Source organism: Toxorhynchites rutilus, chromosome 3, assembly GCF_029784135.1.
Source record: "Toxorhynchites rutilus septentrionalis strain SRP chromosome 3, ASM2978413v1, whole genome shotgun sequence".
Taxonomy (NCBI): Eukaryota; Metazoa; Arthropoda; class Insecta; order Diptera; family Culicidae; genus Toxorhynchites; species Toxorhynchites rutilus.
In genome coordinates, this window is record NC_073746.1 from 144,838,338 (window position 1) to 144,866,240 (window position 27,903).

General features: G+C 39.5%; 1 protein-coding gene across 9 annotated transcripts in view; it reads right to left on the reverse strand.

Moving 5' to 3' along the window:
- Nucleotides 1-3,238: 3,238 nt before the first annotated feature.
- The window catches only part of LOC129774631 (voltage-dependent calcium channel subunit alpha-2/delta-4), a 128,631-nt gene continuing 103,966 nt past the window's right edge, over nucleotides 3,239-27,903 (reverse strand). For 8 of the 9 annotated variants that reach the window (XM_055778415.1, XM_055778414.1, XM_055778413.1 and 5 more), the window contains 17 exons: nucleotides 26,838-27,075; nucleotides 26,553-26,785; nucleotides 26,324-26,488; nucleotides 26,151-26,267; nucleotides 25,899-26,091; nucleotides 25,311-25,834; nucleotides 25,152-25,249; nucleotides 24,973-25,088; nucleotides 24,712-24,917; nucleotides 24,422-24,630; nucleotides 15,709-15,741; nucleotides 15,110-15,214; nucleotides 14,930-15,043; nucleotides 14,713-14,860; nucleotides 14,031-14,651; nucleotides 13,819-13,975; nucleotides 3,239-9,465 (listed from right to left, as the gene is read on the reverse strand). In XM_055778415.1, the coding sequence (XP_055634390.1) occupies nucleotides 9,281-9,465; nucleotides 13,819-13,975; nucleotides 14,031-14,651; nucleotides 14,713-14,860; nucleotides 14,930-15,043; nucleotides 15,110-15,214; nucleotides 15,709-15,741; nucleotides 24,422-24,630; nucleotides 24,712-24,917; nucleotides 24,973-25,088; nucleotides 25,152-25,249; nucleotides 25,311-25,834; nucleotides 25,899-26,091; nucleotides 26,151-26,267; nucleotides 26,324-26,488; nucleotides 26,553-26,785; nucleotides 26,838-27,075 (3,462 nt within the window). In that variant the 3' untranslated portion in view covers nucleotides 3,239-9,280. The remainder of the gene's footprint in view (nucleotides 9,466-13,818; nucleotides 13,976-14,030; nucleotides 14,652-14,712; nucleotides 14,861-14,929; nucleotides 15,044-15,109; nucleotides 15,215-15,708; nucleotides 15,742-24,421; nucleotides 24,631-24,711; nucleotides 24,918-24,972; nucleotides 25,089-25,151; nucleotides 25,250-25,310; nucleotides 25,835-25,898; nucleotides 26,092-26,150; nucleotides 26,268-26,323; nucleotides 26,489-26,552; nucleotides 26,786-26,837; nucleotides 27,076-27,903) is intronic. The other variant, XM_055778419.1, reaches the window with a different exon arrangement.

Genomic DNA, 27,903 nt, shown 5'->3' on the forward strand with positions numbered 1-27,903 from the left:
AACATAATTTTCAATCAAAGCCTCATAATTTAATTTTATATCCATAGTTCTGTTTCACAATCTATCACACAGCTTAAATATTCTATCCTCCCAGAACATGCTTGCTTCCTCGTCGAAAACTGGTACGAGCCATACATGTGAGAAACAGGTTGCTTAGTAGTAGCTCATAATACAAAATCCATTCCAAATCCCACCAGAAACAAAGTATATCTTCGTTCGGTCATAGACCGGATATTTAAAAGAATTAATAAGCATGGTATAAATCCTCGCATAAGCGAAATGCTACTGTTTCGCTTGACTTTTTGATCGTTTATATTTTTTTTCGAAAAATCTACATCATCACTACAGTCAATTGCAGAGAAATCAATATACAAACATTCACTGAATTCATCATCAATGCTTTGGAATTAATCTTAACTCAACAAATGAGGAAAGTATATCAGCAGTTGAAGACTTATTGAATTTCTCCTAGTTTTTATGATATTTATTACGGTTATAGATATATTTTCCATAGTCCCGTCATTAAAGTTGATTCTACTTTGAATCAGATGAACAAATTACATTTAAAATCTTTTTATATCGACTGTGGACTGAAAAGTTTTCTCTTGAATAATTTCACATTCTAAAACGTATTCCTACATTAATAACTCTGAGATACATCTACATAGACATTATCCTCAATGAAGCAATGTTGTTCCTCAAACTTAATCTCGTTGTAATTTCATAAATTCGTCAGACAATAGGGTTTCATGAAATTTTCTAGCACTGTTTTGAGAAGCCACGAAACAATTGAGGGTAAAGATAAAGAAAAGTTAAGTACAAAGTTTAACTTAATGTAAGATATATACAAGTGCGAACCGGAGCTATCATTACAGAAAACTTTGGCATGCAAACTAGTATATTTATCACAAATAATGTAGAGTACAAAAATCAGGAAAAATCAGGAACATTTAAAAAAAATCAGGATAAATTGAGTGTTCTCACTCAATAATACTGAAAAATCAGGAAGGTGGCCTAGAAGCGCCTAGAAAAATCACCAAGGCGCCTAGAAGTATATCCTAAGGTGAGGCCGTTTCGTCATTGCTTCGTTGCGCTCTTGTGGGGTTCGAAGAGACAGACGATGGTTTCTCATAAAGCTAGAAGCCCAATCTATTCCTGCCAGTTTTGCAACTTGGATGAATACGTTTTGGAGGTTATTGGCTTCCGCAAAATCGAACGCCAGGCGCCGTAAATCTTCGAGAGTCATACCATAGAAAGCTTTGTCCAGTGGCCTGCTGTGGTCCGTCAGATCTTCAGACTGCTCACTCGTAAATACTTGTCTGAACCGCCCTTGGTGCTCACTAGCACATCCCAGCAAAAGTAGAAATGTCAATAAAAGAAGATTTAAATCATAAATCACTTATTGATATGAGCCTCTTCCTCAGAGCAGATTCAGAAATACCGAGGGCTGCCGCAATCCGACGCTTCGAGACTCCCTCCCAAAACCTCTGTCGGGCCATTTGAGCATTTCTGAAGTACATTTCTTCAAACCAGTTTTCTTCTTGTGGGTCCCGCTAAAATTTGGTTGAAAACATGTCATATATTTTTTTTTTTTTTTTTTTTTGAGAGCAAAACGCTGGTGCGAACTTTTGCCCCACAAACAATTTTTTAACTAATCGAAATTTTAGAAAAAGGTCTTGAACTTTTCACAAAAACGAATACGCACTATCCACTACTATTGAATGAAGGTTTCCTTGACAGTATAGTTTTGAACTTTCCAGTTATTTTAGGTAAGTAAATCGTCATCCCCAAAATTGAAAAAATTAGATCAAAACATCGCAGAACTCTTTTTACCTCATAAATTTCTTTCCACTTTCATGAAATGTTTGTTGTTTGTAAGCTGCTGGTGTAATAATGTATCAAACGAAGCACTGTTGTCGAATTTTTATGCTCGTTTGCTTCAAGAAGGCCAATGCGCACTTTTGCTAAAAGCAACTTTTTGGCAAAAGTGAATCAGGTGCTGGGGTATCGGATCGAATACAAAACATATCTTCGTGCTTTTTTATTTGTATTTTAATAATTACATTATTATTTCCTTCCATTTTCTTATTTGTCTTTTTATTGATGTTTCTATGATCATCAGTGTTATCCTTTTCCACTTTTTGCTTGAATTAGCGATTTCTTATTTCATTTTCGTTCGTCCGTGATTTATTGTTTACTTTACTCGTGTTCACCCTTTCGCGGCAATAACTTTATGTTACAGTCACTTCTCTTATCAGTATATCCATTATTTAGTTGATCCTTAAGTTCTAAACGAATTTTTATCAACGTTTCTTGTTTGTTTCGAGTTACGAGTGGAACTTTCTGTGTTTTTATTTTTCTGCATTTCATTGTATTGGAATCGCACGAGTTTTGACATTGCTAATGGCTTGTGAACTAACTTATAAACAGTTTCTCTGCGAGAATAGTTCAACAGTATGATACAACGCGAAACAGAGTTCTGCTTTCGACCTCAGTTTTTTTGTTTTTTTTTGCTAGAGTGATGTTGTATTTATGTTCCGATACCGGTTTGAGTTTAATTTTTTTTTTCAAATGACCATTTCGCCGGTTACGTTCTGGTTTCGAAGAAAAGAAGAAATGGGTTATGATAGTTGAGCTGGATATGGGTTTCGTTAGATTTCAATAGAACTATTTGGTTCAAGAGAAGCCATGATAAATACTCGGTGATATTAGTTTCGCTTTTTTTACAGATCGATGGATACAAATGGAGTGACCAAAGTAAAAAATGGTATGATATTTTGGAAATTGTTGAATATTAAATACGTGACTTCAGCCGACTTCTGAGATATTTTTTTTAATTTGGTGGCTACTTCTTCGGAGCACATACATGCCATCTGGTGTATTGTAGTTTCCTTGATATTAGTTTTGGTGGGAAAATTGTTTTCTGACATGGAATTAGAACCTAAATAGCGTGCAGCGTGAGTGCGTGTAATGTAAACATTACAAATTGTGCGTTTTTATTCTCCAGATTGAAGTATAACCAAACAAGACACCCATTGAGGAAAACAATTGGTTAGAGTCAACAAAGTAGAAGTTAATAGTAATAAAAACTTAGAGTAACCGGGAAAACAATGATAGCTCAGCAATAGGCAAATGTTGAAAATGTGATGTAAATTATCACTATATGCAACTAATGTTATCAGCACTGTCAGTTACCAAAAACTAAGATTGCATCTGTCACGAACACACGATGAGTGTATTTTGTTTCAATGTAGAAAAAAAACAAAAACAAAGAATGAGAACACGTTAAGCAAGGTCAGTTTTTCAATGAGATCTCAACGCCACTGACGCATCGTTCGTTTTTCATCTTGTTTATAGATTTTCAAATTTGTTTATCCTCACTATAAACAGGTTGTATGAGTATGATTTAACTACCGTCATGTCATAAAATTGCAATTTCCTATAAAAACATGTTTCTATTTGAAAAAACGAATGCCAGCTAAGATAATGGAATAATGAGGAACGTTTAATTACACCGCCCGGTCATTTACAATAGCTTCAAATGTTACTTGCCTTCTGGTTTATGCGGAGTGAAAATGACATGAATTCGTATAATAATTTTTGCTGGAATTTGTGATGGTTTTTGTTAGTCTCGATTCAATATGTACACGTACCTTCGATTCAGTAATTTGATATTTTTGTTTCTGGATGCAGGATTTTTCTCTTCCTTCATTAAATGCAATTATGATATCGAACTATCTAAGGATTTTTTTTCTTATTTCATTTTGATATAATATTTTACTGATATATAACATATTTATATTTTTGTTAAAGATTTTCTCCACGATTTTAGTGTTGCTAAATTTTGGAATAAAAATATGATCCAAAACAGATTTCAGGATATTTTTTTTATCCGGCCGGCAGTACTTTACCTCTAACAAGAACTAAAGCATTTTTACATGATATGAAAGTAACTGCGGCCAGATTGAGAGGACATTTTCATTACAGCTTGGTTTTCCTTCGTGTGACATATTTCGCATTCGTTTTCATATTTTTTTTCTCCAAGAGAACTGCATGTCTTGGCATAGATTCAACTGTTTCTTTATCTCGGATTATTCCTTCCTTTGTTCTCTTCAACTTACTTTCTAACTAGCGTTCATAGATTCTATATATATTTTTTCAAATCAAGAAACATTTCTCTTACGACTCGTGTTCGCAATCAATTGAAAGAAATCAATTTTCATTTCATTAATACTATATGGAAGACGTTATATAAAAATGTTCTCGTATTTTTTTTTCTTTGTCATAAATATAATACAGACAGATAAAATAAAAACATGAGTAATATATAGCAATTCATATGCATGCGACAGCCACGAAAAAAGTATTTATATAAGTTGAAAATAGTTCATTCATCCAATTTCTTATCGTTAGCTCAACGCTCCGCATGGAGTGACACACACATCCTCTCTTACCTAGCAAAAATTACAGCCCAAACAAGTCAATAGACACACCAATTTATACTTTGTAGAGTTAATTACTGGGTATTTTTCTCTATGTTCCTCTGCTTTTTCGCTTGATACTATGTCCAATTTACAAATTCGACTGAGTCGCTCCCATAACCATTAAGTTACCGTTTTATTGCTAATCATACTTTGTATCTTGGTATTCACGTATGTGTTTCAGAGTGTGTTTGTTATCGCCAGATTATTTGTAGTGACGTGCAATTACTTCAATCTCCCAACATTTTTTCTGAATTTTTCTCTTCAATTATGACGATTGACGATTCTTGCTGTGAATTTTCTGGATAGCTGACCGGTTATTTTTTGATAAACCCAATTTCTCCGTTTATTAAAAGTATAAAAGATACAGATAGTTAAACATCACCTCCTATTTCAACTTAAACGTCAGTTAGAAAATAGGAAAAGGTTCCATTTTCGTTGTATGGATCAAAAACATTAGGTTAATTCAGGTCCAAGTTTTTTCCTCACATTCTTACACAATAAGAACGTTTCTGTAGTCACTGTGATACAATTTGTTCGCGACTGACAGCGCGAAGAAGGAGCAAGTATCCCCATTACCATATTGCAAAGTCCATCCCTATTCTTTTTCCCATCCAAGCCTCTCCCTTTCTCGCGAAATGCAGTGTGTGGTGCATAACACACATACAATCAGCAGCAAAACCCGATGTACAGCATAAACGAATACCAACGAAGTGCATACAAACCGTTGCCTCCAATATTATATTCATTCCAATTCCAACCTTTTAACGTGTCACGTCGCCATTAATAAATCCTGTTAGTGTTTAGAAGTTCTCCAAAGTGTTTTAATTTTCCACGCAAGTAAAATCCAACAATCTGAGCTATCATCCTCCAAGCCTTTTTCAGCCGAAAGAACCGCCATCTTCCTCAATGGTGTGATCCACCACTATTATGAAACCGAAAAATATATAATATAATACGAAGTAATATAATTAATTACGACATAATATAATGAATGTAAAAATTCTGCTCTAAATTAGCACATATCCGGCACAATTAGCATTGTTTGAAAATTAGGATTTTTTCGGTAGGTTGCTGATATCGTCCCACCTAGCAAAGATGCGATTGCTAAGATAGTGCAAAAGTTTAATAAAAATGGTTCTTTTATACCAGCAACGCGAACAGAACGTCCATCTAAGACAACTTCTCGAGTTGACAGGGCTATCGTATTAAAAAATTATCAAAATCGAGGTTTATCAGCTTCTAAAATTTTAAAACAAATAAAGAGTGAGTTTTCTATTCATGCGACACCTCAAACAGTGCAGAATCAACTTCATAAACAAGGTTTAAAAGGTCGAGTGGCACTTGGAAAACCATGACTATCAGAGAAAAACATTTCAAAAACTATGGATGGGTTATGCTTATGATATAACCGGAACTGCGTCCCGAAAGCGTTCTGGTGCACATGATTGTGGGTCACGTAGTGCTAACCGAAACAGAGTTTTCTTGTTCTCGTTTGTGTCATTATTCGTACCATGTGACAACAAACGAATGCCACTGGGGGAAATGACTTCTGCCAGATCATATTTGAACCAAGCCACCTAGAAGTATATCCTAAGGTGAGGCCGTTTCGTCACCAAGTTGGTTAGGGGAGCGGTATATGAAAACAGCACGGAAGAAAGCAGAAGGGGAATTATTTGCCTGTAGCGTGAAAGAGACAGACTGATCACGAGCGAGCTTCGGCACTAGCGTATTGTGTTTTGTTTACAAACAAGATGGCTGAAGAGTAATTTTAGAAAGTTGGCCTACCTTAGGATATACTTCTAGGCGCCTTGATTTGAACAAACGAAAGTGAGTTCAGCATAATGTTCGATGACTCGGAAACCGCCAAAAATGTTTCGTAATCGTGCGAGAAATATGTAATAAAAATTAATTTGAGTGTTTTAGTCTTTTGAAGTGTAAATCACATACAAAGTGTTTTCTTTGTTGATATCTCAAAAAATGACAATGGCTTGGTCATAATTATTGGATTGTGACAGGTGTTCTGATTATTAACTCCGACCAGATGGTATCCCAATCCTTTGGTGTTAATTCAGGAGTTCCGCAAGGTAGTCATTTGGGGCCTATTCTATTTGTCATGTTCATGAATAAATTACCATCATGCTCGATTAACACAATAGTGTTGACATACGTGGACGATGATTTTTCTGCCCTGAAACATATCGACGTTTGCAAGCAAGATTTGCTTTAGCTTTAGCTAGATTTGGTCAATTTCGGTAGATTCGTTGAGAGAGACGGACTGAGTTTAAACCCCAGCATATGCTCCGTTATTTATTATATCAGGAGAGTTCAGCCGATAACTTTCAACTATAGGCTGGGAGGTACGGATCTACAACGATTAGAGAATGTTCGAGACTTAGGCGTGACGATGAATCAATACCTCACGTTTAGCTTCCACCTAGAACGAATAGTCAAGGAAACGCTGTAGGATTTATACCAGTCTTGTACGGTCCAAACTCGACATTGCGAGTTTGATGAGTGTGACCGAAATATGATCTGTATATCCAAAAGTTAAAAAACGTACAGAAAAAGTTCCTGACGTTTGCGCTGAGGAATTTAGGATGGAGAACATCTCATACACCAGCATACGAAGATCTCTGCTGTTTGGTAGACCTGGGACCTGTCGGAACCAGACACAGAAACGCGGATATCACAACACTCTTCTGTAAACTACTGTGCGGACGATTAAGAAGTCCGTGTCCCTACGAACGGATAAATTTTAACACCAGTCGCCGGAGGGTCTTTGATCCACCCCTGAGATCCAGAAATTATACCCAGCACGAACCTACAACTAGATTCATGCGTGAGTTTAACATGCTCACACATGAAAAAATGGCTAGATTCGATGCAAGACGAATTTGTTTATATAACTCTGCCAGAAGAATATTAATCGGAATGAGGGATCACCCGCTGAGCTATTCGGACGGACATATATAATATATAGAATGGAGAGCAAATTGTCTGTGACAAACTTTTTGACCGTTCCGCGTTATAAACACAACGAGTAGTAAAAAATCGTACAAGTTAAGCAATTTCCCCAAAAATCTGAGATTATCTGAAGCAAGGCGCTTTTCGAACATTCTTTGCATATTTCGACTCTAACGATTCAACAAACCAGACAACTGACAAACAAGAGTCGCCGTCATAATTCTATCGGCACAAAAATATCCACTCAATTCAACCGATCAGATAAATTACTAACGTAAGGATTGATCTACTGGCATGAACATTACACTAATATACAACAACTAAATCAAATAATTGCCTATCTTGACTACACATATATACAAAAAACATTACAATCGAAGATCTCAGTCAATTCTTACAATACAAAACAACAGCTGACGTTCAACATTCAACAGTTTGAGATACAGTTAATCATCAGATGAAGCTTAGATTGTGGTTCTAAAAAGTAGCAACAGCTACCTAAATTGTTTCCGAAACAATCTTGAGATCAACAACAAAGAAGAGCACAAATTTTAGACCATCACGTTGTCGTCAAAGTGTTGTTTCAGTTCCAACTATAGAAATCCCAACGAAACCGTTTCTAAATTAAGCTCGCTCATTTTCGGGTTCAGGTTTACCAATAAATGTATGCTATCAAACGGAACGAAAATTTAGACATTTTTCTGCATAGAGTATTCTGAGTCAAACACGATTTCTGTGAATCGATCAACAGAGAAAAAACAACTAATTTTTGCTAAATTTCTCATCGTTCAAATTTTAACTACTAACATAATTACGCTATAGTGTTACTCTTTCTCTCCTTGTCTAACGCTATAGTCTCATCAATAACTATATTTCTAAAATTATGCGCTCCTTCTATGTGTCATAGTTTCGATATCGTCCCGTCATCCCCCTGTCTCGTAGTTTAAAGATTTTCATCGCTATTTTTGTTGTTATTTTTTTACTTGTTGTTGTTCATGGGTAGAATTAATTTCTTGCTTTCTCCCTCTCCAGTATGATCAATAAATCGAAAAACGTACCACAGATAGTTGATTTTTCCTCTCATGCTCAGGTTGCTTAAAATTCAAATTTGATTTATCTTCTTGTTTGCTCTAGTTTTAAACTTCGTATTGTCCATTACTTAAGTTGGTTTTCCTTCCGCGCTACACTGTCCCGAAAATGCACACTGGACAACTGCTTACGAGCCATTATTGCGCGACTTCGTTTGGCCAATTTGGGTTTTAACCAATTGTTTGAATAATAGTATTCTTACCTTAACGGTTGGACACCTGGCACCAATGTCACACTTCAATCGTACAAGTCTGAAAATAATCAAAATGTATTGCCACGAACATCTCAAACGTAACACCGCTGCAGCACCGATGGTGATGATGTTACGTTAACTTTTCGTCGTCTCTAGTCTGTACGTTACGTTATTTTCTGTCCAATTCGTCCACTAGTTTAGGTGTATACATCTATAACATCTCATCTTATGACTTATAGTACCCAAATGTTCTTTTTTTACCATAATTTTTGGCCCAAATTTTATCTCAATAGGAAACAAAAAAACAATCACAAATAATCCTCATTCAGTGACAAATTTTACGAGGTCTAAAATATGGTTCGTGTAAAAATGCATCCCGTAAACACACCGTTGAGTAACATCATACCTAATACGTGTGTCGTGTGATTTGGTTTTTTTCTCTCATGATTATGCTGGCATCACTTGTTGATTAGTCATTAGTTAGTTAGTTAGTTTGGTTTGGTTTGGTAGTTGCAGCTTAGGTGTCAGCCATTCCTTCGAAAGAGCTTCATCACGCGATGTTCAAGACCCATATCAGCACAAACGTCGCTATCGTGGAGAAGAACGATGCCCGAAACAGAGTGGTGGCTTTGCCGCACTGTTTGATTTCGATTTCCTCGGGGTGGTAGCTGATACAGCGTGACGGTCGCTTCCTTAACATCTTCTCCTTGGCCATACGGCGGGGACCGCACGCTCCTGAGGAAGATAAATAAAATTTGATGAAATTTAAATAGAAACAATAAACAATGGATGCATATACAAAAAAATAGAAACTTAAGATGGCAACACTTCTTGATACTAGCGCCACGGGCAAACTTGGGTAGTTGGAACTGTTTCCTGGAATTCGGAATTGAGACACAATGTTGTGATCCTTATCCTCAAAGTCGACCAGAATTGTTGTTCCTTAAACGGGTATCGGCCGAACTTCTGCACTTCCAAGACTTCGAAGGGAAGGGTGTACTGACGACGCATTACATTCCTTACCAAAAATAGAAAGTAGGACTACCGGAAAGTGTTCGTATTCACTGGGGAGGGTTCTGTGGGTTTGAAGCAAACCTTTGTCGAATTCCAGGGAAAGAACACTACACTGAGTTTCATAACTATAGAACCACTCCATTTTTCTGAGTTTCAAGAGATATGTAAGAAGTCGGTTATTTACTTCTGTTTTTGCATCAAAAACACCGTGATAATTGAGTGATTTGGCAGCAATTCATGAAATCCGGAAGGTCATGGCTTGGTTGAATGAATAGGAACTTCAAATTCTGGACTGGTCAGCTTGTTTACCAGATCAAAACCCTATCAAGAACTTATGAGAAGCTTACAAGTAGTATTAGTGATTTGAGGAGTTTGAACGAATAGTATCCTTTGCTTAGAACGAAATAAACACTACAACATGGCGTAGCATGGTCGAAACAACCCCGAATGGGTTATTTGAACTGATTGAGAACTGAAGATGATCTACGAATAACAAAATTATTGTAACTTATGTGAAATTGACGTTATTTTTGTAAAGGAGTGTAAGTTTTTCCATCTGGTTCTATAGTTATGATACACTGGAATTTTAGTTTTTTGAATGTTTCGCGCCCGAACACAAAAATAAAGTTCAAATGGCATATTTGAGGATGTCACGATTCCGTCATCTAAACCGATCCTGATAGTTACCGACTCGACAAGTGCGATCGATACCGACACTACATCGCCAGGCGATGTAGTTCTTACGACCAGACAAGAAAGAAACAACGAAGAAAATAATTATATCTTTTCTGAAATATTGTTCTATAAATATAGGCTATTTAGGCAATTTTGAAGGGAATTTTAGACTCAAAAAAGACTGTTTACTGCTTGCTGGCAAGACTAGAATGAGAATCGTAAAAGCCTCTCTTGCCACGGAAAACCGTCAGTTCCTATTATTTTTAGCTAGGGTATGATGATTCACGATCATTCGCTGCGATTGGTTTCGCAATGGTGTTGGTATATCATTGTTGTGCTTCGCCGATACATTATGTAACTTTTCTTTGTTTGGGTTGAAATTCGATTGAGCATACAGAGTAGAAATATAGCGTGGAATTAGTCGAAAACAGTCGAATCATAGAAACATTTCTCATACCCAAAAACCCTCATATCCCAAATTGAGCTTGATAAGTTCTCGAGTTATGCAGAAGTTTGTGTTTCGTTTGTATGGCAGCTACCCTTAGAGAGCGGGGAGGAGTAAATTCACCATAGAAACGTTTCGTGCCCCGTAAAACCTTCACATACCAAATTTGGCTCCATTTGCGTGATTAGTTTTCGAGTTATGCAGAAATGTGTGTTTCATTTGTATGACAGCTCCTCATTAGAGAGCGGGAGGAGTGTCTACCACCGTAAAAACATTTATTGCACCTTAAAACCTCCACATACCAAATTTGGTTTCATTTGCTTGATTCATTCTCGAGTAATGTAGAAATTTGTGTTTCATTTGTATGGCAGCCCCCCCTTAGAGTGGGGGGTGGAGAGTCTAACCACCATAGAAACATATATTGCACCCTAATACACATACCAAATTTGGTTTCATATGCTCGATTAATTCTCGAGTAATACAAAATTTGTGTTTCATTTGTATGGCAGCCGAAATTTGTGTTTCATTTGTATAGCAGCCACCCTTTAGAGAGGGGGAGGGGTCTCAAACTATCACGAAAACCTTCCCCGGCCCCAAAAACCCCTACACACCAATTTTCATGTTGATCGGTTTAGTAGTTTCCGAGTCCATAAGAATCAGACAGACAGACAGACAGAAATCCATTTATATATATATATTGATTACAATGTTAAGATGACTGATCGAAACCGATCGTAACTCGAAATCCAACCGCCTGAAGAAAATATAATGGTTAGAAATTTACTCAAAAGTTAGATTTAATCTCCAAAGAATTGGTATTCTTATCATAAAACTATTTAACGGATATTAGTAGGGTTTCGGTTTCGCCAACATGAGGATATGAATTGAATATTTATGAGATTTCACATGTATCTACATGATATTCTGCATGGAAAACAATACGAGAAGTGATTGTAGTTGTTAAGACCACACAAGACTACGAAGCTGTAAATTCTATCTTTTATGGAATATTGTTCTGTAGTTATAGGCTAATTAGACTCAGTAGTATAATTTATGTAGTTTTGATCTATTTAGACTGAAATTTTGAAATGTTCTGCCGGGCAGTGTTCCCCATGTACAGATTTATCTGGAAAGGTACAGATTTTTTTTTACAGATTACAGATTTTCGTCAAAAAGTACAGTTTGGTACAGATTTTTTCGAGTGTGAATTTTTCTTTGTCTGTATTTTTCTTGAAATCAATCATTCCATTCGCCTGAGAATTAAATTTCCTGCGTTTCGAAAAAAAAAATTACAATAAAAATTGCGTCCCGGTGGCGTTGATACGTAAGTTTTTGTAGTAAGTAAATCAAAGTTAGTAAGTGAATATAAGATTTTGTAGTAAATAAATGAGTATTTATTCATGGTTCATAATTTTGCTCTACAATGAGTATTTTCGATGGTACAGATTTTTTGAAGAAAAAGTACAGATGAAAAAGTTTTTTTCCCCTTCTGGTACAAATGAAAATGTGATAACACTGCTGTTAGGTAATGGCTCCTTATCCTTTCGAGCCAATTTAAATAAATAAAGGGAAAAAAGTTCCACCGACGCCATCTTCAACTCCTTCAACACTTTTTGGGCGGAAAACGGTCCTCTGAGGTGAATCCGATCCTCCGGAAGATCAAGAGCTCCATCGCGAGATTGGAGACCGAGGAAGAGTTTAGGAAGCAGCGAATCCTGTCTAATTTGAGAACTGGATACTACAACATGTCACACAACTTCAACGTCGTTTCGCCCAGTCTGCGACCAGGTCTACGACTCGATGGAATACTTATCGCTGTCTGCCCGAAGTGTGAGAACATTGGAAGCTTCTACGGTATCAGCGGAAGCATCCGTTTTATCCGAGACGACGACTCCTGCTTCCTGAAAGAATAGAGTTGCCTATTTCAAATCTAAACAATAAACTGTGGATCTAAAACCAAGATCCTTGTTCCTTCCCGTTCGCGATTAGGGGAACAAGAACAGCGCGGATTCCCCTCCACTGGTCTAGGGCCATGGTAAGTGGACATCAGATCTGTCCTGTTGCAGCGAAACGGTTTGAAGACGAGAAATTGCAGGTGTTGTTAGATGCAGATTCAACACAAACACAACAAAAATTGGCAAAAACACTGAATGCTTCCCGAAAAGCAATTGGCTCTTGTTTGAAAGCTATGGGAAAGGTCCAAAAACTAGGAAAATGGGTTCCACACAAATTGAGCGGAAGACAATTGGAGCATCGCTAAACCATTTGTGAAATGCTTCTTCAATGGCACCAAAGGAAGTCGCTTTTATATCGGAATGTAACGGGCAACAAAAAGTGAATTTATTTCCAGTACCCCAAGCGCAAAGAATCATGGCGAAGGCGGATTATCCATTGCAAAGTCAAATCGTTCCGACCAAAAGTTGATGCTTTGTGTGTGTGGTGGAATCAGGAGGGTATGGTATGCCATGAGCTACTAAAACCGGGTGAAACGGTGAACAGATCGCTACCGACAAAAAATGATGAAATTAAACTTCGCAGTGATAGAAAAAATACCAAAATAGGCCCGAAGGCACGGTGAAGTGATATTACAACATGACAAAGTAACGGCACAAACCTCTAAAGCCATGAAGGACGCAATAAAAACCATAAACTGAAAAACGTTATCACACCCTCCGTATTCTCCTAAGTGAAACTTCTCGTTTTTCTGATACAGTATTAAGCAGTCGAATTCAGTAATGTACGATTTCGCTAGATTTCGCTCGAGCAATTGTAGCCGAGTCGAGTTTCGTAACTCAACGTATAAGATCGAACCCTGTGTTTCCCAAAAAAAAAATTAAAAATATAAAGATTAACAACGGTAGAATGAACACAAACTTGGAATTGTTCAGGGGTTTCCAAACGAACTTCATTACAAGATACGCATATGATTAACCAATGTTGATCTTGAGATTTACCTGCACCTCCAGGAACCTCTTGTGGTTCTATATCTAGCTGTTTCGAGCCACACGGACACAGTACATCCACTACGAGCAGAATCAGATTACTGTGGGGTATCTTCTGCACACTGAACGGTCGCTCGCATCCAGAAGAATGACAATTTGTAAGCTTCCCCTAAAATGTAACCAGAATGAAACAGAAATCATAACACGAAAAATCCAACGATTACCTTCAGCGGATTGTTTTGCCCACTAGAATTCAATCGGTCCGGCTGTAAAATATAGAGATCCGTCTTCAGATCGCACGGTCTTGCGTGGGCCGGATCCGGCGCAACACGAGGTCCATACGTGGCGTGCGACCTGTGTGGCACCGGTGTAGAATGCAGTTCATAATCCGGAGTGGTAGAATCATGTGAGTTATGCTCCGGAGGCATTTCGTAGTTACTCTCGTACTCGTATGCATCTTCTTCAAAATCGTTCTCGTTGTCGTAGTAGCTATTGCTCTGGTGCCACGCGAATGTTGGTGTCGGCAAAATCGACAACCAATATGTGGCGAAAGTGACGATGTATTTCATCAGCCAGGACATTGGTCTAACCGGTTTCAGGGGTTCCCCAGCGGCCGTGTATGGATTGTTCTGATCCGAACAGATTCCCTGGTAGTCCATTAGGGCTATTCTTCGATAGATGCGGTCCTGAACGAGCGAGTCCATAATGGTGCCGTCGATTTGCCCGAAAAACTTCCCGGTGTGCTCATTCCGCTCGGAGAGAATCACGAAGCCATTGTCGTCTAGGAGGTAGCAATCCAGTTCGTCGGAAGCGCAAGTTTTCTTACAGGAAGTTGAACCGGTACACTAAGTGAATGATAACGGCATATTGAGCGAATGGGTATTTTCGGGTATGTTGATTACTTACTGCAGATGTGATGTTGATAAAATGCTTCGCCAAGGATTCATGCTGGAACTGTAAGCCAACGACAGCAGCGGGCGCCTTGTGCCCGCGATGGTCTATGAACACCGCATGCGTTGCCGTCACAAGCGTGGAACTGTTTTTATCAGAGTAACTGTCAATATTTACAAAACCAGTAGTGAAATGTTCAAAATAAGTGTATTGGTTTTATCCATATCCTTACCCAGAATCGAAGGGGACACTAAATACAAATCCATCCGGTTCAATCGAATGATGGTCCACTGCTCGCTTATACCAACTCATGTCCATCGCCCTGGAATTGGACTCGCTGAAATGGCTGTGAATTGAACCCAATCATGCAATGAATAATCTGTTCAGAATCGTTAGGGGAATGTGCTCTTACGGTTCGGGTGAATTTTCAGGATGAGGCACATGGTCAAACCACCGCAGCAACCCCGAGCGTGTAGCGACGAATGTGGTCTTCACTTCGAACATCGAAAATCCTTGCCTAAAATTCAACAGGAGAAGGCACACAAAAGGGAAGACTATGTTATTTTATGCTCATAAAATGTTATCTACTGGTTCCGATCGGAAATCGCTCAAACATGTGAGCCTGCGGAAAACTGGCAATTAATAATATGACGTGTTGGATGGCTATTAATTAGGGACATAATTTTATTTTCGCAAAAGTGAATGACCTGTTCATCTCCTCATTATTAGTTATCTGAGATTCGTTTCTAATTCGAAACGAGCTCATGATCAATATCGCAAAGAGTATTCTTTCAATGAGGTGATAAACTAGTATCGTATCACAGACAATGACACGCCATATTTTGAATCAGTTATCAATTAGTTTGGGAAATACACACGATATTCTTTCTTATGATCAGTGCGAAATAACTTCGAAGCATACTTACGCCCACGTATGAAATTACTTTTCAACAAAAACAAAAGAAAACAAACTGGCGAGAGAAAGAAAAAATATGTGCTTTTTTATTTTACCTGTGCAGCAGTGCCAACAATGTGGCGATTGGGCTAACAAAAATTATATAATTACGGGGAGGAAATACACAGAAAGAAAGTGCAACGAGGAAGAGTGCATGGTTAGTGGTGATTATCAGCATATTCAGTGCGAATTGTGCAATGTTCGGCGTTTAAAGATAAAACATAACGATCATCTAGTGTCTCCGATAACTCAAAGGGCTTCTGCGTAGAGAAATCATCCCCGGTCGATGGAGCCCTTAGTCGTGGTTCTGTGCAAAACTGTTTCTTAGAAAAATCACCCAAAAAAAAACTCATGTCTCCGTACATTAGATCCCAAATTGTTTCCGGCGACCCACACACCCATGACGATTGTTATACAGAGGAAAACCGATCCTCGCTTTTTTCATAATTTGTGCATGAGCTTTCCATGTCGGACCGAACTTTGTTAAACTAAAAAAAAATTATAATAACGATATCAAAATTTTGAACTTTGAAACTAATCGTTAAGTTCTCAACAGTTTGTTTACAAATATATTATTTCCTAGAAATTTCAGTAACTATCCAACATCTTTGTCGATCACTGTATTGTAATCAGACAGTGGGATTACGAGTTACGTTTCTCAAATAATGTAGGGTAAACATAATTTTAAATAAGGAAAGGGTGAAAGAGTTTCTACTCTGTTGCTTTATCCAATTTCATACAAAACAGACAAAATAAGGCGAAGGAAATGATACCGGAAAAGGTTTCATGTTCTTTCCAAACAGAGGCGTAAATAAATAACAACTAACGTAAGGGCGAGTCACAAAAGTCAAAATCGTCATATACAAGCGGAAAAGGATAAGAGCTAATGACAAAAGATGAATTTACATTTCGTATTCCAGTCTCGCTTTAACCAACGACCAGTCAACAGCATTTCTTAAGGCTAAGAGTACCACAATTTTAAATTTTCAAAACTACCTTCCGCAAAGCCCCACCTAATAAGGTTACATTGACCTGACGACCGGGCCTTGCAAATATTGTTCGCAACTCGGTACGTTCCATCAGGAAACCTGCCAAGGAAGTTAACATTCCGGGAAAATCCATGCGAAGAATCATCATAGTGTGGCATCCTGATCAAAGTATTTACACAGTATTATGTAAGTTACACCTAGTGTGTGAGACTAGAGCAAAGCTATAAAACAGAAAACGCCATTTCGGGAACACGGTTGAGTATTTGGTGTTGGAGAACTGAGCTGGAAGTAGTAGGATATCACATTGGCGATCCTGCTAAAATGACCGAATTTCTTGTTTTATGTATATTTAACTGCTCTGTGAACATTGTGAAAACAATATTGAGGTAAGGACACTTTAATTTTAGAGCACGAAGAGGTTGATATTAGTTTCTCCCTTTTATTTCAGACTGTTCATCCTCATGGGAAGAGGAAAAGATGTCATAATAAAATGAAAAAAGAAAAAGGTTGAGCCGGCGTAGGGCCAAGGCCAACCATGTGAAAGAAAAGTTGAGCCGGTGGAAGACCCAGGCCAACTACGTGGAAAGTATTGAGTCGAGAGAAGCCCAAGACCAAAAAACAAAATCTAGCCGGTAGATGACCATGGTCAACAGAATAGTTAAAGCTCAAAATCGAATGGTTTACAAATATTATGCACACGAAAGAGCCATTGAAGAACAAAATGTAAATATAAACAAAAACGATGTGGGGGTTGGGATTAGTTCTTTCACCATAAAAAGGGATGCTTCTTCTTCTTGAATGGCGTTAACGTTCCCTGTGGATGATGATGATGATGTTGGATTAAAGAGGCTTCAAACTTTTCAGTTCATTCGCCTCTAGAACGTTCCCTGTGGAATTTTTGCCGTCTCAACGCATGCATTAACTAGCGCCATTCATTAATAAATTAGTTGAGATTTCTTAAGCCAAATAACACGCCTTGAATGTATTCCGAGGGGCAAGCTCTAGAATACGCGTGACCACAGTGCAAGTCGAAGGAAATTTCTTCGACGAAAAAATCCCCCGGCCAGAATGGGAATCGAACCCGAACACCCGGAATGATAATGTGAGACGCTAACCACTCGGCCACGAGTGCACAAAAAGGGATGCTATAAATATTATATAGCAGATTTTTCAAGATATATATAGTTCGGGAAATGCGAAAAACATTTTATGTAAAGAAAAGAACGATGGTAATATTCACATATTTTTGAATGCAATATTTTTCTTTATTGGTACAACAATATTGTAGGACATTCAAAAAATTATATGTGTCGAAAAGGTTGTGTTGAGTATATTATTTTTGATTGAGGGGCAGGAGATGAACTATGAGAATGGGTATATTAACGAAATCATCAGGGAGTGGACGACAACAAATTGCACTCAAAACAAAGAGTTTAAATTGAAACGGTCAAGGTTCGAATAATGGCAAACATACCTCGAATCGACAAGTGACAAGAATAATTAAAATTAAAAGAATGCAACCAATAGTAAAACATGTAAGAAATATTCCTCAATTGACTTGACACATTTTTATATATTAGGTTCAATTTATTTTGTGCGAGGGGAGGATGTGGCATCCTGATCAAAGTATTTACACAGTATTATGTAAGTTACACCTAGTGTGTAGGACGAGAGCAAAGCTATAAAACAGAAAACGCCATTTCGGGAACACGGTTGAGTATTTGGTGTTGGACAACTGAGTTGGAAGTGGTAGGATATCACACATAGGAGACTAAGGTTTGATTCAGCTAGAATTCGAATTACCTGTTCATTTTATAGCAGCGATCGTAGTAGGCGTATCTGAAATCTTCTCAAAGATAATTGTTTGGAAAACTGTATAGTTCGACGGTATAAATTTCACGTCGGTCCGTTCTGTTTTGAAAAATTTGTGCAGGATGGAAGCCGAAAGAAGAAATTTGATTTTGAACATCCACATTAAAAGTCCTGAAATCTGCTGAAATCCCGAAATCACTGAAAGTTGCTAAATCGACCGTGTTGAAGGTATGTTGAAGGTATTGAGAACAATTAAAGAACAATTAAAGGGAGACCCCGGTCTGGAAAATCGAATTTTTGTTTTTTTTTACTTTTTTGGGAAGCTTATGCCTTCAGAAATGTTGTCCTAAAAGGATTTTTCGATATTGGAGAGCTACACCCAAAAGTATGAAATCACCTCAAGGGATATATCATTGCTGTAAGAATTTTTAAACGCGTGTCAATCGTATCGACATCTCAGGATCTACTCGATCGATTTGGCTGAATTTTTTTATCAGCATGTAAAAATGGATTATCTAAAGCGTTACATAGCCGTATTTCGATATCTCATATTTTCGATTTTTTATGAGCTTCTAAACAGCAATTTTTCAAAAAAAAAATCTCATTTTTAACACAAATGGCCATCATTTTGATAATTTTTAGAATTTTCAAAAACCCATATGTAACGCCTAAGGTATTGTCCTAAAGTTTCAGAAAATTCATTGGAATTCGTTCTGCGACACCCCGTTGCTCCAGAACCGATACAACCAGCAAGCCGATTTTCAGACAGCATTTACGCATCCAGCTGTCAACAGCGTAATAATCACTAAAAAACTGCACTAAAAAAATGGAAAGTACATCTTCAAATATTCTTTAAACAATAACCAAAATACCAGAACACTTCATTTCATTCCTAACATCCGGAAAAAGAATCACGAAAATTCATTACTTTCCCCCCTTCCAGAAAGGGGTTCCCCCTTAAGCAAAGTCGGGATTCTCGGACTACGACATCGCTAATAAAAAACACAACTCTAACCAAAGTATCATCCAGAGAAATCGTATGCAAGAGTGTTATCGTAAATTCCGTGCCTGCAAGCAACCAAATGGGACGCTGGAGCATAATCTAGTACGTGAAGGTGGATTTTGGACAGCTACCAGGCCTGAAATTCTAGAAGGCCACTGCCAGAGAAGATGTCCCCAACAAATTTAGGTTCGTTTTCGTTGATAAATTTGCCAGGAAGTTCCTGATTCGGCAAGGTATTTGCAGCTGTGGACAGAAAATCAAGATTTTCGTCCAAACAAGATAATGAACCCGAGAATGCATAGATAAGGGTGTTTGCAGAAATGTCTCCTTCCGTTTATTAAGGTTTATTAAAGTGTTAACTTCACAAAGGTCCGATGAAGTTGTGACCAGATTTGGCAAGCTGCCACTACAGCCAAGAGGTGCTTCAGTGAAACCGTGACAATGGGGTCGATCACATTGAAAAAGACATCAATCCTTCCAATTGCCCCCAAATCCGCACAATCCAAAAATTTTGAGCAATTGTCAAGCGGAAATTTAAGAAGGGTGCCAAAGTAACTCGAGTGCTGCAGACATGAAGAGATCGAGGAAGAAAACTGCCGCTCAGGTTGACCAACAGAAACTCCAAACTTCGATGGAGAGTACCAGAAGAAAAGTACGTAAATTCATCACAACTGTAACGGAATAATTGTTTCTTTATTTTTTCTGAAAATAACAATAAATTAACCCTCTACAGCCCAAACCCGCCGCTCACGGATTCTCTGTTCAAATTATTCAGACATTATTTTCAATGTTCACCCCCAGTAGAACGTCTTTAGAATATTTTCATGTACCACACATACACATTGGTTTTATGCTGGCAGCTTTCTGCTAGGAGTATTTTATGTTGAAAGTCTGAAATTCGAGATAAAAGTGAAATAGGTTTTTTTAGATGAATAAAAAACTTGGGTCTTAGAGGGTTAACTGCAGTTTGATATAAAACATTTTTTGCACCTTTAACCAATCCCGAGATACAACTGGTTTTGTGGTTTCGAATTTCAAATAAATCAAGCTTCAGAAGGCACGCATCTTCCAGACCTAGAGTGAGTCAAACGACACTTGACTACGAAGGAACGTCGAATGACTCGTTCGAAGAAATTGCTTACTTTATTGAAGAAGAATAAAATGATAATCCTGTTCTCCGACGGAAAGCTGTTCAGCATCGTTGCTGTGTCCAATAGCCAGAAATACCGGTTCATTTCGCCGAAAAAATTTGAAGATGTTCCGGAGAAAGTGAAGTTAAAATTCCAAACCAAACATTCGGCTGATGTCGTGATTTTTGGCTTGGTGGCATCCAACGATTTGAAATGTTGAAGCACAAGCCTGCAAAACATCTCACCCTGGTGTAGAGCCCCTGATGGCTATCATAACGCGCACATGGCATTCGATGTCGGAAAAGTACGTTCGAAAGGCGTGTTCTTGATTCCTTTGTCATCTTGTCGCGACGCTTGTGAGTTTTGTGTAAGGTTGGATTCCCTAGATCGGTTGTATGCCAACTTCATAGAGTGTCAGAATATCATTAAAAAATACGACAAATCGAAGTCATTTGATGAATGTATAGAGATACGAGAGGACTTTAAACGACAATTCTGCAAGACAAAGAACATTCTGTTCGTAAATTCGAAATCATTATTTGTATTGGAAACGAAACTTTGCACAATTCGATGCAGGTTCCACAGCAAATCGTATCGTAGTATTCCACTCCGGGACACATTTTTGTATATGGTTATTACAAATGCTGACATTCCTACCGATGTAAAATTGCAATATTTTATCCAATCTTCTAAAGAGAATGCTAAGAAACCATTTGAATCGAGGATATCGACGCAAACAACTACGAAACTACGTACCATTCACTTTTTCACCATCCTACTCCAATAAAGATTTCGTCCAAAACAACCAACCAAATAAATACATCTGTGTCAATTATTGGGTCGTCGCAAATCCCAGAGTCCTCTGGTTCCCGAATTCTATCTCAATATCGCTGGCGAAAAACTACAACCATTGAATCAGAAGATCGAACGATCCCGACAAAGTTACAGTTTTTGGTCCTAAAGCAGGAAGATACCGAATATGATGCTAGCCGATCCTATATTCTAGGTTCCGAGAAATGTCAACAAGGTCATCGACAGCAATGGCAGTTATATTAACAATATTCTTGGAAATGGAATGAATTCTATCAGCTCCGGATCATTGTATGATTTGGGAAGTAGATCATACGTCTACTGAGAATAGAAGATCGCAGACAAACACTTCCAGAGTCTGGAACGTCATCTCGAACGAAATCCTGCAACCAAGGACTCGTATCATCGGTTCATGAAGGAGTAAAGGATGTCCCACATAAAAATGCATAACGGAAAAAACAGTGTAGAAAATTATCCATTGAGTATTTTCTCTTGAAAATTGGGTAAAAGTAGTTCAGAGTGTTTTGTTTATACTTCATTTTTATCGTTATCAGTTTTTTGAAAATTCGAACAGCAACGTCGCGAATTGATTTTGCACAAGCACCTGGAAAATCCTCAACCCTCTCATCGGGACATCGAAAAACAACTCGAAATCGTGCAGTCAACGGCTCTAAGCATCGAACGGAAGGAGAAATGTGGTCAGAATAGATATTCCATTAGTGATCAGGATCACAAGCGTGTCGTAAAAGCGTTTAAGCGGAATTCCAATACTTCGGTCAGGGATGTGGCCAAAAAGTTGATTCTGTCTAAATCTTTAGTTCAGAGAGCCAAGGACCGGGGTGGACTGCATACGCACAAAGTACAGAAGGCTCCAAATCGTGACGAGCGGCAAAATACGATGGGAAAGTCACGGGCCCAGGAACTGTACACCCAGATGCAGACGAATCCTCATTGTCTCTTCGTGGATGACGAGACTTACGTCAAGGCGGACTTCCGGCAGCTTCCAGGGCTACTGTTCTTCACCACCCAGCACAAGTTTGATGGTCGGGAGAATGTAAGGAAGCAGAAACTTTCAAAGTTTGCCAAGAAATACATGATTTGGTAAGCGATCTGCTCATGTGGCAAACAGGGAGGGCCGTTCGTGACCACCGGAACTGTAAACGGGCAGATGTACCTCAAGGATCTGGCTTCGTGCCACTATTCCAAGGATGTACTGGAATGATACGAAATCAAAGGGGTCACTTTCGTACCCATGGACATGAACCCTCCTCTCCAACGCACCGGAACTATGGTCATCGAAAAATACTGGGATATTATGAATCAGGCACCACGGAATCATCCCAAAGAGGTCAAATCTGATGGAAAAGCTTACTAATGGGTCATATTTTATTGTCTGAAAGTTTGAAAAGGATCGGTCAACTTGGTAATTTTCTACAACATTTTTTTTCCGTGATGCAATTTGATGTGGGACACCCTTTCCACAAAAACCCGTTGGTTATTCAATATGGATATACTCCGCGTCATATTGTCCGCTAAACATGCGCTGTCTACTCTGTTGGCTACTGTCACCTGCTAAAGCTACTGCACGCAGGTCCATAACTCCTGCTAGGCACACCCTGCCAAAAATTTTGGATTCTAGGCCCCAAAAATTTAGTAAAAACTGTTTTCTACCAATGCCATACATGTTTCCGACCCAAGCCCACTCTAGTCCAGCAGAGGAAAAGTCGGCGAATTTCATTCCGGCAACGCATCTGCCTCCAAAGGAGCTTCCCATGCATTGGACAAGATTTAACGCATGCTGAAGTTGGAAGCTGCCGACCGTGATCAAATCATTAATTGGTGCTCCGAAAGCGAAATCGGTTGGAAATTTATACCGCGCAAAGCTCCACACTTCGGTGGTCACTGGGAGGCTGTAGTCAAATCTGGGAAGGCACCTCATGAGGACCGCCGAAAACGTCGTTCTCGCTTACGAAAAATCTGTTGACATTGTCAGCATAAGTCGAGATGTGCCTTGATTCTCGCACGTTTACACCACTATCCAAAGATCCACCCGATCTAGATATCCTAACGCCAGGACATTGTTTAGGAGCAGAACACAGGCGGTTCATGAGCCTAGTTTTTGGATCATTGGACTCTGACCCAGAAACATCTGCTGAAGATCTGGTCCCGTTAGTACCCAGAGTGCCTACAACAGCTTCAATCTCGTGCAACTAGACGTTACCATCCACCAGTCTCCATCGAAGTTGATACCGTCGTCATCGTCAAGGTTAGTGGCGATTCTTCGGCCAGCATCAACTACAGAGGTCTTAACACGAATCACTCTACTTCCGTCATCGAAACCATCACCAGTTGCTTAACCCGGTAATGCAACACATAATAGGAGAACTTGCTCACGCTTTGTACAGGTAATTGCAAGCCCAGTGTGAAATATTTGTCCTGAAACATCTATCTGGTGTTTTCTTGATTTTTCGGTATTCGTCGAAGTACATCAAGGTACATTACTCATCCTCCGCTGAACCAACACGATAACCAGTTCATTACGGCAGCCAACTCTATAAAGCTTGTCCTCTTTTATCGATACAATTTTGTTGGTCGATCGATGACACTGGACAATATAAAATTGCGTGTGATCTTTTGTGCACATTTCTTTGGGGTGCGTTTTTTTTATTCCTAGTGAAATTCAGTAGTAGTAGTAGTAGTTCTTCGAATTCGGTAAGGCGTGTATCGTCAACACCTACATAATTGCTCAGTGTTCGCATCCTATACGGTTTGCAGTAGATGATAAGGAATCGAATCTGGACAAACTATCGAAATTTACGAATACCGAAGAATAAGTATAGAGCGAAATACCAAGAAGATGCATAGTTGGTACCACGCCGAAGAATGGACGAGCAAATCCGATTGGAGATGCCTTAAAGCCAAACAGATTACATGTGTTACACGAGTTTCAACTTTCCCAAACATTCAGTTCCAGCGACTAAGAACCCCTCAACCATTAACCCGACCCGGAACCGCATAACCCTACCTACTGTCCTCCTTCCTGGCCGGATGTGTCGGCGTGCGATCTAGGCCATCTGTTACGATTGCATCACGAACCAAGCTTTGAACGAGAGTACGATCGCAGTAGTAGGGCTCCGCTTTTCGAGAGCCCTGCGAGTTGAAGTGATGTTGGGCATAATGCCCAACCGGAATACCACCGTGTCCATGATGTGGCTGGGGAGATCGGGGACGAACCTGCAAATCGAAAACAATAATCAGTTAAGGGGTTTCCGCCCTGTAACTCATGAGGTATCATGCAAACGTAACGCCGCTTACCGACATCCACTTCCAGCCAGGCCTGCCAACGCGGGCCAAAAAGTGGAGCACTTGCTCCTCGGGAGTATCAAAGTTTTCGTCTTTGTCCCGGTAGGTGGTTTCCGTCGTACTTTCGCCATTGCTTTCAACGTCTTTCAGACTGTTGTACTCACAGTACACCCAATCAGGGTGGACCTTCCAGTTGTTACCCTGGAAGTGTGCGGTAACTGAAAACAAGCTAGAATTTAGCTTTGGAGTTTATTAGGCATAGCACAACATTACCATTGGTGTGAGAATGCCGAATCTCTTGCTGAGCGTTCAGCTCATGGATGCCATAGTTGGCAGGTAAAGCGATTCCCAACGAGAATGGCGTACCCTCAATTGGCCCATAGAAATATCTGAAATAATAAAATGAAATAAATCAAAATCTCGTTCACATTCTGTTCCGAATGCCTTCTTACTTCAAAGGCCTTAAAGTTATACGCCTCATATTATCCATGTGGGTCAACACTGTTAATTCGTTTTCGCCCTCTTTTTGTAGAACCATTTCATTGCGCAACTGTCGGAAGACACATTCGGTTAAATCAATTTCAAATATTATAATTATTGATTGACGATACCTCCTGAAGTATGTTCGTATATCTATGTTCGTGCCGTTCGTTCAGCCCATTGCTGGAACTTTCAACCTCGGGCAGCTCTACCTCGGTCAGATCAACCGAGTTGTATTTATGCTTCAGTGTTGCACTATACTGCCCGTTGTCACTCAATGGTCGCAGGTCGGGATGGTACAGCACTCGACCATTATTGTCAACGACAAACGAATACCCATTCACACCCAGCTTGTGTTGTGGAATCATTTTCTGGATTTCTTCGATGGGAACGTCGGTACCGACCACTCCCAGCAGATTAGCAGCTCTCGTAGAGTGATTCCGTCGGTCAAACACTGGGGTAGAAACAGTCGTTACCAACTTCCGCCTGTTCTCACTTTCTCGACCCAAAATGCCGCTGCGACCTCCCGTGAAAACGGGGCTCCAGTGAACCGGGTGATCTGCCTGGTACAGCACCATTGGACGGGCCATAACCAATGCGTATTCGACTACCTTACGCTTCGCCTCCTCCACGCTGTTGATTTGAACGTAGAATCCTGAAACCGAAAAAAAAATAACATTAGGCTACGAAGTAATTCAACGAGCTAGCATCAATTATACCCTTGTTATCGCAGGCCATCTGATACAGGTTCTTCCCGCTGCTTTTATCGGTACCAATCAAATATGTGAAAATTCTAACCGGCATATGCGGGTGGTTGTAGTGTTTAATAATATCCGCAAAGGTATCGCTTGGCCCATCCGTGATCAGCATGATTGCTTGGTTGCACTGACTGCCCTGTGAGCTCTGGTTGTACTGTGAACATAAACAAAGAGTTCAGTTGTGCGTCTCAACGGATGTGTGCGAGAACTTACCCGTCGGAGTAATTCGAATGCGGACTCCAATGCCGCGGAGAAATTCGCCGTATTCTCACAGTCAACCGATTGGATGGCTGTTTTCACCTCTTTCACATTGTCCGGTGTTGCACGTACCTGTGGGTAGCATTTAGTTTAGCAATTTGGGACATAAGGAATATCTCCGAACGTACCATTTTATCCTGGAAGCAAGGCACAATCACTCTTGCCTGGTCGGAGAACGAAATCAAATTGAAGAAATCGTCATCGCCAAGGGTGTCCATAATAGCAGAAGCGGTGGCCACCGCCAGCTGATACTCCTTGCCACTCATCGAACCAGAGGAGTCCAAAAGAATGATCTGTATTTAGAGAATTCATAGCATAGAAGAATAGAAGAATATTTCCGAGCCGACATCAACCTACCACATCTTTTGGAGAGGAAGCCGCTTGGATGAACCAATCTTCGGAGCGAAAATCATTGATATCCTTACTACCGTAGGATGTTTCAGGAGGCCAGGCAGTGCCGGGAAATCGCCGTAGAAAGCCCGTACTCGAACCGAAATATTGCCACGACAGGGCGGAATCCCGTTCGATATTGTTCGCAAATAATGGATCCAAGTGTGACGACCACTTGATGGCGGCTTGCGATTCCGAGTCTGAATGAACGATAGGGTAAGAACTGTTCCGAAACAATAAAGAAAAACTTACCATCGAGATCCATACCACTTGGCATCAGTACAGAACTCAGACTTATGTTCACCGGATAGCCTTCGAAACGCCTCATATGCCTCAGAAGCATCTGTCGGGAGCCCTCCGCTAGTCTCCCATCGGATCGGTACTCGTTTATCCGTCTCGCATCATAGAATCCACCTCCCTGGGATTTGGACGAACCCGATTCCGGATCCGATTCGGAAAGGGCTGCCTGCTCTGCCGAGTCCATTATTCGCTACACGATTGCACGAATGTCATCACCAATTATGAGCCATAGTGTGGAGTAAGGCAACGATAGAACGAAAAAAAGCAGTAGAAAATCGTATTAAGTTTAGCTAATCCATTTCCAATTTGAAAAGAAAGCTTTTCTGTGGCCTCATCCCCAGTTTTTCAACTCTCTTCCAAGATATATATGGGAAAAAAGCAAACATATGACGGGAATAAAAAAGAACCATTTGTAACTACAGCGCACAAGTATCGTTTTCTATACGAAGGCATTCAATGTGAAACCAAACTGCTTTACGGAGCTGGAGCGAACCAAATCTAGAGGAATATCTGACACAAGCTGAGAGTCGTGTTTTCATTCCCTTTCAGAGGAGAAGGGAAAAAAGTTATTCTGAATGGACCCGTTATCGTTGTTGCGTACAAAGGATGTCCACTACTGAATGTTGTCAGATGGAGTAAAAAAACGAATGTACGATGCTCATATCCAACAGACGAGCTCTGAGGGGTGAATGGCTGTGTGAAATATGTTCCAAGTGGTGCCGCCTTGATTAGGTGGATTGAAAGGACTTTCTTTATCTTTCTAGTTGAAAATTTGTAGTTTCCCACAAATGGAACGCTTTAAACTTTCCTCCTTGCGGAAGAACTTCGAATGTGAATTTAGATACACACGTGAACAGCGCTCTCAATTCTGTCCGCTAGTCACGATTCACCCATTACGTTACGCAATGTAGTATTCCGGCACTACATAGGGAAACCGCGAGTAATACGGACAGTGGGGGTAATATGGACAGGTGGTTGATTTCTATAGATACATTTCGAATTTCAGATTTCTGTCAAT